This window comes from Leopardus geoffroyi, chromosome B2 (assembly GCF_018350155.1).
Source record: "Leopardus geoffroyi isolate Oge1 chromosome B2, O.geoffroyi_Oge1_pat1.0, whole genome shotgun sequence".
In the NCBI taxonomy this organism is placed as follows: domain Eukaryota; kingdom Metazoa; phylum Chordata; class Mammalia; order Carnivora; family Felidae; genus Leopardus; species Leopardus geoffroyi.
The window spans coordinates 99,055,537-99,069,064 of record NC_059332.1 but is presented as its reverse complement, the minus strand read 5'-3'; the positions used below and the strand labels follow the sequence as shown (position 1 = coordinate 99,069,064).

The 13,528-nt window shown below is 38.4% G+C and overlaps 1 protein-coding gene across 4 annotated transcripts in view; it reads right to left on the bottom strand.

Moving 5' to 3' along the window:
• Positions 1-13,528, bottom strand: part of FIG4 (FIG4 phosphoinositide 5-phosphatase) — a 131,072-nt gene that overhangs the window by 51,291 nt on the left and 66,253 nt on the right. For 3 of the 4 annotated variants that reach the window (XM_045499254.1, XM_045499255.1, XM_045499256.1), the window contains exons 17-19: positions 4,573-4,631; positions 3,328-3,475; positions 169-252 (exon numbers count right to left, since the gene is read on the bottom strand). In XM_045499254.1, coding sequence (XP_045355210.1) covers positions 169-252; positions 3,328-3,475; positions 4,573-4,631 — 291 coding nt within the window. The remainder of the gene's footprint in view (positions 1-168; positions 253-3,327; positions 3,476-4,572; positions 4,632-13,528) is intronic. The other variant, XM_045499257.1, reaches the window with a different exon arrangement.

Genomic DNA, 13,528 nt, shown 5'->3' with positions numbered 1-13,528 from the left:
TTCTTTAGTAATCCCAGTGCTATGAATAAACTACCTGTAGAGATGCAATAAATGGAATGTGCTCCAAACGATGTGACTTGAAGTTATTCTTTTTGGTGTAAATTATACTGCAAGTGCCATATTATTTTACATAAATCTTTAAAATTTCATTCTATATGCAAATCTTACCCCAATACTGATTTTCCTGTTTCATCTGGTTTACGCACTGTAAATGGACTTGGATCAATGCCAACGGTCTTAGGCATAAAGTCACTGGAGAGAGGGGAAAGAAATTCCATATCAATCACTGTCCATCCTGGTTTCCATTCAATTCACATTCTTACACTATTCCTTCTTAGCCCTCAGAGCTACATATATTCTGAGCCAAATGTTCAGGGGAGCTCAGGTGATCAAAAGGCCATAAAATCCCATGAATTAATGGCACCAGGTAACTTCAATGTTATCAGTCTTCACTGTGAATTTTCTTCATGATTATGGGACCCAATGGTTTTGAATTTAAGATTTTTCTCTACTGGAACAGAGTTGATATCTAAATTACTGCTAAGATGTATACACTTTGTTTATACATCACAATTACTTTTGAGGTAAAATTAAACTCATAAAAACCCATGGCAAAACACTAAGCCGCTCAGTTTTATGGACAATGTTTTTATTACACTATACCACCTAGGGATGCCGACATAATGTTCAAAACCACAGCAGTATCCATTCAAGTATCAGCATCTACCTCATTAGGCTGGGGTTAATTCATTAAAACACTATTGGAACACCTGAAATAGAAACTTTTTGTTCACCACATCCTAAGATAAGCTGAAGCTACTCTGGCACTGTGCAAGGCCTACCTCACCATTACTGCTGAAACCAGACCAAATTCCTCAGAGAAGCCAAAAAGGCAAGAGGTGCATGATTTATGCTGATGAGACTTAGGGCTCCAGCAAGGATTCTGCTCCAAGTGCAGCCATTACATTTTTGGAAGGAAAACAAAATAATATTGAATTTGACCCAAAATGCCTATTTGACAGTTTGTAAATATTGTTTTAAATATATAAGTGGTTTAGGGGCACCTGGGTGGCTCAGTCAGTTAAGCATCTGACTCTGGATTTCGGCTCAGGTCATGATCTCATGCTTCATGAGATTGAGCTCCGCGTTGGGCTCTGCACTTATAGAACGGAGCCTGCTTGCGATCCTCTCTCTCTCTCTCTCTCTCTCTCTCTCTCTCTCTCTCTCTGTGTGTGTGTGTGTGTCTCCCTCTCTTTCTCCCTCCCTGGCTCATGTGTGCGCAGGTACAGATGCACACACTCTCTCTCTCAAAATAAATCAATAAACATTTGAAAAAAAATGTAAGTGGTTTAGGGCCACCTGGGTGGCTCAGTCAGTTAAGTGTCCAACTCTTGATCTCGGCTCCAATCACGATCTCACAGTCGTGAGACTGACTCCCACACCGGGCTCTGCACTGACAGTGTGGAGCCAGCTTGGGATTCTCTCTCTCCCTCTCTCTCTGCCCCCCTTCCCCCGAGTGCTCTCTCTCTCTCTCAATAAATAAACATTTTTTTTAAATTGTAAGTGGTTTAATTTTTCTTTATTTTTGAACATATATAGTCGATCCTCATTATTTGTGGACTCCTTATTTGAGAATTTGCTTGCTCACTAAAGTTTATTCATAACCCCAAAACCAATACTCAGAGCTTTTGTGATCACTTGTGGACATGTGCATGCACAGAACAGTGGAAAATTAGAGTAACCCAATGCTCATGTTCCCAGCTGATGGAGAACAAGGCGGCACTCTGCCTTGTTTATAGCTGTCATGCTATAAACAAGTGTCCTTTTTACAGTCTATGTACTGCCATGTTTTGTACCTTTTTGTGCTGTTTGGTGGTGACCTTGTTGTCTCAAGTGACCCCAAGCATAGTGCTGAAGCTCTCTAGTGTTTCTAAGCACAAGAAAGCTGTGTGTTGGAAAGAAAATACGTGTGTTGGAGAAGTTTTGTTCAGGTAGGAGTTATAGTGCTCTATGCTGTGAGTTCAATGTTAATGAATCAACAATATATCTTAAGTAAGGCATCTTTAAACAGAAACATACAACATGGTTATGTATTGACTGGTTAATGAAAATGTTGTGACCAGAGGCTTGCCAGGAACCTAAACCTGAATTGCAATGGTTCAGTATTCTCTAATTCAGTTATTACAGGAACTTTATAGAATATAACTCATGCAAGTAAATAATCAACTATACAATATATACACATATGCATAACATCATTCATCCTTTGCTGAGTTGAAATATTCTGGAAATGACAATGACCTCACAGTTAAAACTTCTAAACTTTTAATAAGTTTCACTCAGAATCAACCAAGTAAATATTCTCAACTTTCCATCTGAAACTAAAGCAAAATATGGAGTGGTTTCTAGGAAACAAAACCACAGGATATGTTTCTACATGTACATTAAGTCTAGGCATACATGTATCACATTGGAAGAAAATGTAAAATACACAAATGTAAACTTTATTGCAAAGAATGATAATCAAGAAGTTATTTGCTTTGCCTAATTTTCTTACTCTAGTCCCATCACTTTTCTAAAGATCCCACAAAACTCTAACAGAGACACAGAAAAATGAAGTATATTCAAAAGTGACATACCAAGATGAAGAGTCTGAAAACAATGTCATGTGAATTATGAAAAGAATGAAGGATATTTACCCTAAAAAAATTAATACTGCTTCTTCAAATATCTGGAGGGCTGTCATACAGAAGAGGAACTAGACTTGTCCTATTCCTAATAAGAATAATAAAATAATGATAGCCACCATTTATTAGTCACCCACCTAGGCTGGTCACTCCATTAAGGCATTTGGCATGTATGTGTATATATGTGTGTGATACACATGCCCCTATCTACATAAAAGAAGAAGCTGAGACTCAGATAAGTTGGATAATTTTCTCAAGGTCACACAGGTATGCAGTGGCTGATCTACAATTCACACCCTTGCTTTTCTAGTACCAAAGACTATGCTTTATTCTACTAATTTATGCTGGCTCTCAGTTTCTGTTCAATTTTAAAAAGTGAGTTTACTCCAAATGACAAACTAGGACCAATGGGAGGCAGATTTCAACCTACTAAAGGGAAGAAATTAACTCCAGTTATCTAACACTAGAAGGGACTATCTCCTAAAGTAGTGGGCTACTCATCACAGGGGGTATTCAGAGGCTGTACAATCCCTGCTAGCAGCCTTGCAGAATGGACTTATGACAAAGCAAGGCTTATCTATATAAACTAGGAAAACTAAAGTTCCCAAATCTTTACAGTATCAGAGCACTCACAACATACCGTGCGGAACTTGTCATAGCCAAGCAAAAGGTATCATCAAAACTACTCAGTTCGTATGGTCGAAAGAACTCGTTGTGGATGTCAATCTCTTCTTCATATTTGTGGAATTTCTTCACTATCAACTTCTTTAAGTTCGCGGCACAGATAACTAAGAGAGATATGCCTGTTACTCTTAAAGTCTTTAGATTACATCTAGCCAACGAGGTTCAGCTCCGGCCTCTAGCACTCAGACACTTGACAAAGAGATGTGCTATGTGCACAGAATATACAGTGCAAAGCCGAGTGTGATAAGCTCCAAGGGGGCAGGAAGGCCTCTGGAAGTCAGGGTGGGAGCAGGGAGTTATTTCAGAAATCAAACAACTCAGCTCTTTGAATTCTGTTTTGCTTTGAAATAAATACCCTCTGCCTTCTAGATATAAATTGTGCAGCTATTTCACTAAATTTTCCTTCATATTTATATTTCAAATCTTGTTTAAGGCCAAGGTTAGACTGCTATAGTTCTTTCCTTTCTCCTGGAACAACAAATCTTCTTAGCAATAGGAATTATGATTTTTCCCAGAATTTCAAGGTTACAAATACTTTTTAAAAATTAATTAATAATTTATTAAAAGCTAAAAATCATTTGCAATCTTCTTAGTTCATGGCCTTTACCATCAAAGTTGGAATGCCTAACCATGACTAGATGGAATCCTCAACTGGAATGTTCCAGACTGGAAAAATGATGGAAACATCATTTGAACGCATTGTACATTCGAGATTATTCATTTAATAAAAAAAATTTCTTGCCTTTCTGACAAATATACGAAATGAAATTTAAACTTTAGTGACTAAAATGTAATTTTATATACATATCTGTATATATTTTCACTGTTTAGACACAGGAAAAGTTTTTATTTTTCCTTACGAATGGGTCTTTACTTCCTTCCCACTACCCCCAAATATTTAGAAACATAATAAGTACTAGTTTAAAATGGTAAACTAATATATTATATCCATTAAACATTTAAGGAACATACTTAACAACTGTAAAACACAATAAAAGAAATATAACACAATCCCTGGAAGTCATCTAAGATGTTAACAATCCCCTATAATAACAGCAACATAAAACTGAGTAGTCATTAATTTCTTTTTAATGAAATATTATATGCAAATAATTTAATGCTTCAAGTTCATTTAGAAATATTTCCAGAATACGTTGGTATAAAAACTATATAAAAACTAAAAGAGAAACAGTGTACCTACCTTCATCATAAGGCAGCGGTAAATGTTTTATTACCTCTGGTGTCCACCAGTAAGTGTAACTATAAAATTTAAAAAAAAAAATTAAAGAATAAGGTGAACCAATTGTAAATACTGGTTTTCTACAATTCATTGGATAAAAGGGGTTGAAGGTCTATAGTAAGATGCTGCCTCCTACTTCAAGGTTAGTTTTTTTTTTTTTTTTCTTTTTAAATTTTTTTTTTCAACGTTTATTTATTTTTGGGACAGAGAGAGACAGAGCATGAACGGGGGAGGGGCAGAGAGAGAGGGAGACACAGAATCGGAAACAAGCTCCAGGCTCTGAGCCATCAGCCCAGACAGAGCCTGACGCGGGGCTCGAACTCACGGACCGCGAGATCGTGACCTGGCTGAAGTCGGACGCTTAACCGACTGTGCCACCCAGGCGCCCCTTTTTTTTTTTCTTTTTAAAACATGTTTGTAAAGCTTGGGGCATAGTAGGTCTCCAACATGGCTACTACTTTCCCAAACTTCTTATTTCAGCTATGTCATTGATGTACAAAAATTCCATGAACACATCTGAGAGTCAAGTGTTCTGATGTTACTTAACTACTGTTAGCTAAAAAAGATTTGGGTATACCAAGCCAGACTCTCGGAGCTGCTGTTTACTTCTCCCCAGATTGTTGCCTGCATTACTCTGCAAGCCAGCGAGCAGCAGGACCTTGACCCAAGTTCTACAGCCAAGACTCTTACACATGGTTATCTGAGAATTAGATTACTTCTTCCACTCTGCTCTGCATGTATGGGTCTGTGTATAGTTAATTGCAATAGTTAACCAAAATCATGAAGTGAATGGACAGTCCTGAAGAACAAGTTCCCTTAGAAAACAGTATAGGCCCTGTTAATCTTTAACTATAAATATTCACTACTTGATTACAGAGGCCAGTTAGAGGAAGGTAGGGAATTTCAATCATCTGGATTTCTGCCAGAAGACTCATCTACTGTGAGCAGAGAATCTGAAAACAACAACAACAACAAAACCCTGAACTGCCCTCTCTCTGAACATTGGATATGTTCTGATAATCAAATTCTGATATTGGGTCTTCAGAGGGAAAATGCTATATCAAAGTTCATGAGCACTAGGAAGGAGAGTAATGTGAAACAGTATATCAAAATATATTAAAAACACAGATTTTCAAAACATTTATTAAAAAAAAGCCTATGACCAAAAATGCTAAAAAGATAATTTTAAATAAATGAAAGCTTTCTAAAAATAAAATGCTGACATTATAATCTTGAATAATCCCAATTATGAAGAATAGGGGTATTTAAATGAAATAGGCAACAGAGAGAACTTTCCTAGAGATGGCAAGCAGAATATATAACCAAGGATAACGGGAAAAAGGAACATAATGCCTAATGAACTGGGGGGGGGGGGCGGTGCAGAAAGTGAGATGATAACAGGAAAGGCTCTTCAAGTTTTGCTTGAGACTGAAGTTATGCTTTAGAATAGTGCTTCTCAAAATTCAGAGCATACAAAAACAGACACACAGACCAATGGAATAGAAAAGAGAACCCAGAACTGGACCCACAAATACAAGACCAACTAATCTTTGACAAAGCAGGAAAGAGTATCCAGTGGAAAATAGACAATCTCTTTAGCAAATAGGACTGGGAGAACTGGACAGCAACATGCAGAAGAATGAAACTAGACCACTTTCTTACACCATACACAAAAGTAAACTCAAACTGGATGAAGGGACCTGAATGTGAGACAGGAAATCATCAAAATTCTACGGGAGAAAGCAGGCAACAACTTCTCTGACCTCAGTCGCAGCAATTTCTTACTTGACACATCTCCAAAGGCAAGAGAATTAAAAGCAAAAATGAACTATTGGGATCTCATCAAGATATAAAGCTTCTGCACTGCAAAGGAGACAATCAACAAAACTAAAAGGCAACCAATGGAATGGGAAGAGATATTTGCAAATGACATATCAGATAAAGGGCTAGTATCCAAAATCTATAAAGAAGTCACCAAACTCCACACCCGAAAAACAAATAATCCAGTGAAGAAATGGGCAGAAGACATGAATAGATACTTTTCTAAAGAAGACATCCAGATGGCCAACAGACACATGAAAAGATGCTCAATGTCAATCCTCATCAGGGAAATACAAATCAAAGCCACGATGAGATACCACCTCACACCAGTCAGAGTGGCTAAAATGAACAAATCAGGAGACTACAGATACTGGCGAGAATGTGGAGAAACGGGAACCCTCTTGCACTGTGGGAATGCAAACTGGTGCAGCTCCTCAGGAAAACAGTGTGGAGATTCCTCAAAAAATTAAAAATAGAACTACCCTATGACCCAGCAATAGCACTGCAAGGAATTTACCGAGGGGATACAGTAGTGCTGATGCACAGGGGCACATGTATCCCAAAATTTACAGCAGCGCTTTCAACAATAGCCAAATTATGGAAAGAGCCTAAATGTCCATCAATTGATGAATGGATAAAGAAGATGTAGTTTATATATACAATGGAATACTACTTGGCAATGAGAAAGAATGGAATCCTGCCATTTGCAGCAACGTGGATGGAACTGGAGGGTATTATGCTAAGTGAAATAAGCCAGGCAGAGAAAGACAGATACCATATGTTTTCACTCATATGCAGATCCTGAGAAACTTAACAGAAACCCATGGGGGAGTGGAAGGGGAAAAAAAAAAGTTACAGAGAGGGAGGGAGGCGAACCGTAACAGACTCTTAAATATAGAGAACAAACTGAGGGTTCATGGGGGGTGGGAAAGAGGAGAAAGTGGATGATGGGCATTGAGGAGGGCACTTGTTGGGATGAGCACTGGGTGTTGTATGGAAGCCAATTTGATAATAAATTATATAAAAAAAAACAAAAATAAAAAGCAAAAAAAAAAATCAGTGCACACACGAACACTTAAGGAGATTCTGTTAAAAGACAGATTCTGATTCAGTAGGCAGTGCCTGAGATTCTCCATTGATGACAAGTTCCCAGTGATTCCAGAGGGGGTGGTCCTCGGGCTGCTTTTTGAATAGCAAGGTTTTTGAACATGAAAAAAACAGAAAAGAGTTATGCCTGCTGCTTGCAGATAATTCACATTTATTTTCAACATTTAGTAAGCACCTACTGTGTCAAACACCATTCTGTGTCTTAGAAATGCCACGTTGAAAATAATGACAGAGAAAAGTAAAGCTACTTAATTCTAGCATTGTTTCTATCTTCAACAGACATGGTAAGTTTCATGCTGGAAAGAGAAAAACGAGAGAAGAGAGAAGCATGTATAGCCCAAGAGACGGAAGGAAGCAGTGGAGCATCTCTTAAGAGCATTCAAGTGTCCTGGTCTATAGATGGGATCAATAATCTTTTCAAGAAGAGTGAAGAACGGAACTTATACTAAAAATGAGCAAATGTAGTCTTGATGCTCAAAAGTGAGAGGGTAATAGATTACAAAAACTATACATCAAAGAATGTGATGTCAATTTCAGCAAGATAACAGAATCAAGTATTAAACAGAGATGTGAATAACCTAAAAGGATAAAAGGATAACTTTTATGACTCCACATCCAAACCACACCAATCTAATCTCATTTACTTTTCTTTTCTCATAGGAGAAACAGATTATCAGATCAGAAGAATGAGAAAGCATGGATTAATTAAGGTGTGTGTGCGCACATGCATGCATGCACATGCATGTGTACACAGGTGCAAATTCCATTTTGTAATCACTTAATCTTCACAGAGGAGGAAAATAAAGAAGGTATCAGCTAGTATATAAGAAATTGCCTAAAGAATGATGCTCACAATTAGCTTATCTAAGATAAAGCAGTAAACACTATAAAGAATATGTTTAAACTCAGAACATACCACGTGGAGGAAAAGAATTAAGAGACAGTCCTGTTTTAGCAACTTGAAACAGGCCATAGATTTTTTTCTGAGTATTATTAAACTGTAATTCCCTAAGCAAGATAAAAGTAACTTAATACTTTTGAAAAGTATTTTGGATTTTGAAAAGTCCAGCTCCTCTAGGTAGGTCTCAGCACAGAAGCCCATGAGAAACACCTGCCCCAGGGAAGAAGAGCTGACACAAATGGAAGATGAGAGCATCTGAGAGGACTCAGCCCAGGACAGGGAGGATCTCTGTTACCTCCACCTCCAAGTACATTTACTCAGAGGAAGAGTCCTGCAGCAAGGTAGAACCTGCTTTGGGACCAGGGATCAGAAGACAGGAGACTGCAAGTTGGTGCCACTTCTTCCTTTGCATAAAATACCTAATATGCCAGTTGCTCTGCTCTTTTTCAGTCCCTAGAATTGAGTACTCAATTCCACAGGCTCACATAGGAAGGTGAGGGGCACTAAAAAAAGACTCTTTTTTAATTCCCCTAGCTAACTTGGGAGCTCTCTCAATTAATATACATATATGGACTTCAGCAAAGCAATCAATCTTTGTGAACAAGAAAGAGAAATGTGGGCAGGAGGACAGTACAATTAAATGATGACAATAGATTAAGTTACAGCCATTTAAATAAGTCCTACCAAAAATCAGGTTAAGGTAGAAGGAGTTGTCTGGTGGTGCCCCATACAGCTCTGCCATCTACCTTATTCTACTCAATATTTTTCATCAAGTATTTTTATCAGGATCAAGATGGCCAGCTGATTAAATCTGAAGAAGCTACAAAGCTACAGGTAATACTTAATAAAAAGGATACACGTTTAACCCCCCTTTTTGGAAGCAGGCAAAGCACAGAAGACCAAGAATGCTCAAATGAGCATACAAGAATGGTACAGATAAGGCACGGTATCAGGACATGTTAAAGACACTTGGGAGTTCTAACAGACAGGAAGCTCAGAGAATCAACATTATGATGGCATTGTTGAAAACAGCTAATGCAATCTTAGACTTGATAATAAACAGAGTATCCAAGACAAGAGAAGCAATGGCTCCAATGGTCCCACAATATTTGGCACAAATCAGATCAAACTCTGACCATTACTGAACCCAGGTTTGGGTACCACAATTTAAAAAGAATATTGGGGCGCCTGGGTGGCTCAGTCGGTTGAGCATCCGACTTCGGCTCAGGTCATGATCTCACAGTCTGTGAGTTTGTGCCCTGCGTTGGGCTCTGTGCTGACAGCTCAGAGCCTGGAGCCTGCTTCAGATTCTGTGTCTCCCTCTCTCTCTGCCCCTCTCCTGCTCATGCTCTGTCTCTCTCTGCCTCAAAAATAAATAAAAACATTAAAAAAAATAAAAAGAAAAAGAATATTGATGTTGACTGGAATCCATAAGAGGAGAGCATTCTGAATCCCAAAGAGGCTTAAAACCCAGTATGTGAGGAGCAGCGGAAGACAATGGGGTTATTTAACCTGGAGAAGAAGAGATATTGAGATGGTGTGAACTTCAGGTTTTTAAAAGACTATAAAGTGGATAGAGAAATCGTGTTCTTAAGGTCTCAGGGGGCTGAACTAGATTAGTAGGTAAAGTTACAGAGAAGCAGATCTCAGCATGATAGGAGAAAAAATTGTGAACTGTCTGAAAAGAACTGCCCCCTCAACCAGACACATCCCAGATAACAAACCAGGACTAGTCAAGCACAGGCCAGATGACCTCTCCTGGGAAGACACCAAGGGAGCTCACATATCAGACAGTGACTAGAGCCGGGCAATCTCTCAACTCTGAGTCAATGAAGTGATTAATGTTTAATATCTAAAAACATCTTGGTGACATGAGAAACACTGATTCAATAAATAACATCTTAGATGATATATCTCCTATTAACCTAATGCAGAACAAAACTTCATTTAGTGGTTGTAGGCAGATCAACGAAAGTGAGCCCTTTGAATAACAGAAGTAGTTACCTCAAGAGAACCTGATTTGGATGAACTCTAGTCAGAGCTAGGTTTATTTTCCCTTCCCTTATCATTCAGTAAAAATATATCAGAATAATTCATTGGTAAACACAGTGTAAAATATAGGATAGTCACCAAGTTTGGAAACACAAGCAAATACATATAAAGTGTTTATTGATATTATATTATCATAAGTGATAAAATATTATTATCTAAGTTTCCAGATTTTATGGTCATCCTGTATGATTTTTAGTAAATGTTACAACTAGGGAATGTAATCTCCTTTAAAGAACAGTAACAGTACTAACACCTATTTGATTTATGTGCTAAGCATTTATATTACTTCATCTGATGCTCAGAAACATGTACAAGTTAGGACAGTGCTATTATCTCTATTTCACTCATAATGGCAACGGAGTCTTAGACCGGTTATGTAACTTGCCCACAATCACAGGTTTTAACTGGAGGCCATCTCTCCAGAGCCTGACAGCTTCAGAATCGTGTTTATTCTGTGTCAGACCTAGTACCAAAGAGTTCTCACACATCGAACCCTCAGAATGACCCTGTGAGTTGTGCATGGTCACCTCCATTTGACAGCTGAGCAGAAAGGGTTTCCAGAGTTTAAGGAAGAGGTCTAAGGTCGCACATTTGCAGAAATTCTAAATCAGCCCCACCCGACCCTGAAGTCCACACTCTCACCCAGTTGACTGCTTCTGGCTAAACTGTTCCTTTTATCTGAGAGTTATGATACTGACTTAACTGTCACCAAAATAACCAGTATAGGTGGGTGACAACAGAAAGTCCAAAATAAAACAGTGAAATTTACCTTACACACTTTGTAAGTACTGTTTTTGAGTAGTATTTACTGTTGACAACATTACCTGATTTTTGGAATTTTGACATTCTGGAGGAAAAAAAACCCAACAACACAAAAACAGAAGACCAAACCAACGGAGAGAGGCATGTTATCTACTGTGATAAAACTTTATTTTCAGTGGCAGGCTTGCAGATGATTCTTGGTGAATCATCTAACTAGCTAAATATCTCAGTCAAGACACATTTCTCTCCATTCTCTCTGCAACCTCAGTTTTCTTTCTTTTTTTTTTTTAATAGAAAATGGGGATATAACAGCAGCTTCCTTTGTTGCCATAAATAAGCTCCACCACTGTCTGTCTTAGTGATCAGTTATGTAACTCGAGGTGAGCAAGTCGTTTAAGGTACACTTGTTATACACTAGCTAATTTCTGCAGCAGAAAATTGAGTGTTGGTTGTTCCCAAGTTGTATGTTAATCGCTTTAATACTGGAGGGGCCCCTGGGTGGCTCAGTCAGCGGTAAGCATCTGACTTTGGCTCAGGCCATGATCTCTCTGGTTTGTGGGTTCAAGCCCTCCGTCGGGCTATGCACTGATAGCTGGGAGCCTGGAGCCTGCTTCAGATTCTGTGACTTCCTCTCTCTCTGTCTGTCACCCTCTTGTGCTCCCTCTCTCTCAAAAATAAATAAATATTTTTTAAAAAGAGCTTTAATACTTGGGCTGCCTGGTGGCTCAGTTGGTTAAGCGTCAGACTTCGGCTCAGATCATGATCTCACAGTTCATGAGTTTGAGCCCCGCATTGGGCTCTGTGCTAATGGCTTGGAGCCTGGAGCCTGCTTCAGATTCTGTTTCTCCCCCTCTCTCTCTCCCCCTCCCTGTGCTCGTGCTCTTCTCTCTCTCTCTCAAAACTAAATACAACATTTAAAAAAATTTTAAACAAAGCTTTAATACTTGAAGGTAATATAAAATTAGGAAAATCACCCACATATACCCATAGTGAATTGCATCACCAAGGCTAAATACAGGTATTTACACTCATCTCTCACCAAATCAACACACTTAGTTCCAAATTTTTTGTTTATCAGCAAAAATTCAGAGGCAATCATTTATTAATAGTAAATTTAATGCTTCATTTATAGGGAAAGTAAGCTCAAATAATACGTTGGTTATTCCATTAATATGCACTTACAGGAACAAATCTGAGAAACAGAAATTCTGACACATCCCTAATATTTTAAACATTCCTGAAGCAACACAATTTGGTAATAACTGCAACATCAGCACTTGCTAATTCACCAGTTGTTTGTGGTCTGGTCACACAGACAGACTGGCAGTGACCCCTGTAGTGTTTGGGAGGCACTGTTGCACAAAGTAAGAGCTATATTGAACCGATGCTGTAAAAGAAAGGCATGATGAGAGAACTTGATATTGTAGGCCCTTGAGCAGAATGCACCAGTCTCCAACCTCATATGTGTGAATTGTCTTGCTCCTGTGGCAAAATGGACTATATTAGTACATGACGCCTCAATCACAACCACTAAACAGTCTTCTCATTAAACCCTCACAATGACTCTGTGAGGTATGTCCCATCATTTACATTTGCAGATGAGGAAAATGAGACTGGGAGAAGTTAAATAATTAATTGTATGTCACATGATGACAGAGAGTCAACCTGACCCTGAGGCCACACCACACAGTGTCCTATCAAAACACATCAGGTAAACACTTCATTTCTTTTGAGAATATTAGTATCAATTTAACTGTCATCAAAATAACCCAAAATGGCTAATGAATCTAGAAAGCCCTGAGTAAAAGGGGTGATGAGAGTAGTATCTGTCACTAGAGTCACTATTCTGGTTTCCTGTCTTCACCAGAATCACCCAAGAGCTGGTTATGCTTCCTGAAGGGAAGAGCACTGGAACATTCGAACTCTGGAATTCCAAAGTGATGTTCACTTGAAAACCAAAGATTGACTCCCTACATGTGAGGGTTCTTCAGAGTTCCCCATCTGTAGGAAGCACTCGGAAATAACGTTGATAGTTTGCTTTAGTGGAGCTACAACTTACATTCAATGATGAAGTTCTGAAACTTTCTATCTTACGAAAAATGCAAACCACCAATTATTAATGACAAGTTCCCAAAGCAACCATCAGCACACCAACAATACTGAATTCCTCATGGCAAACATGTAGTAAGACTGACTACTTTAGCCTATGTGATTATTTCTCAAAAATGAAAGTATCTTATATTCAAAGTAACATCAAATCTGAGTTTACATAAA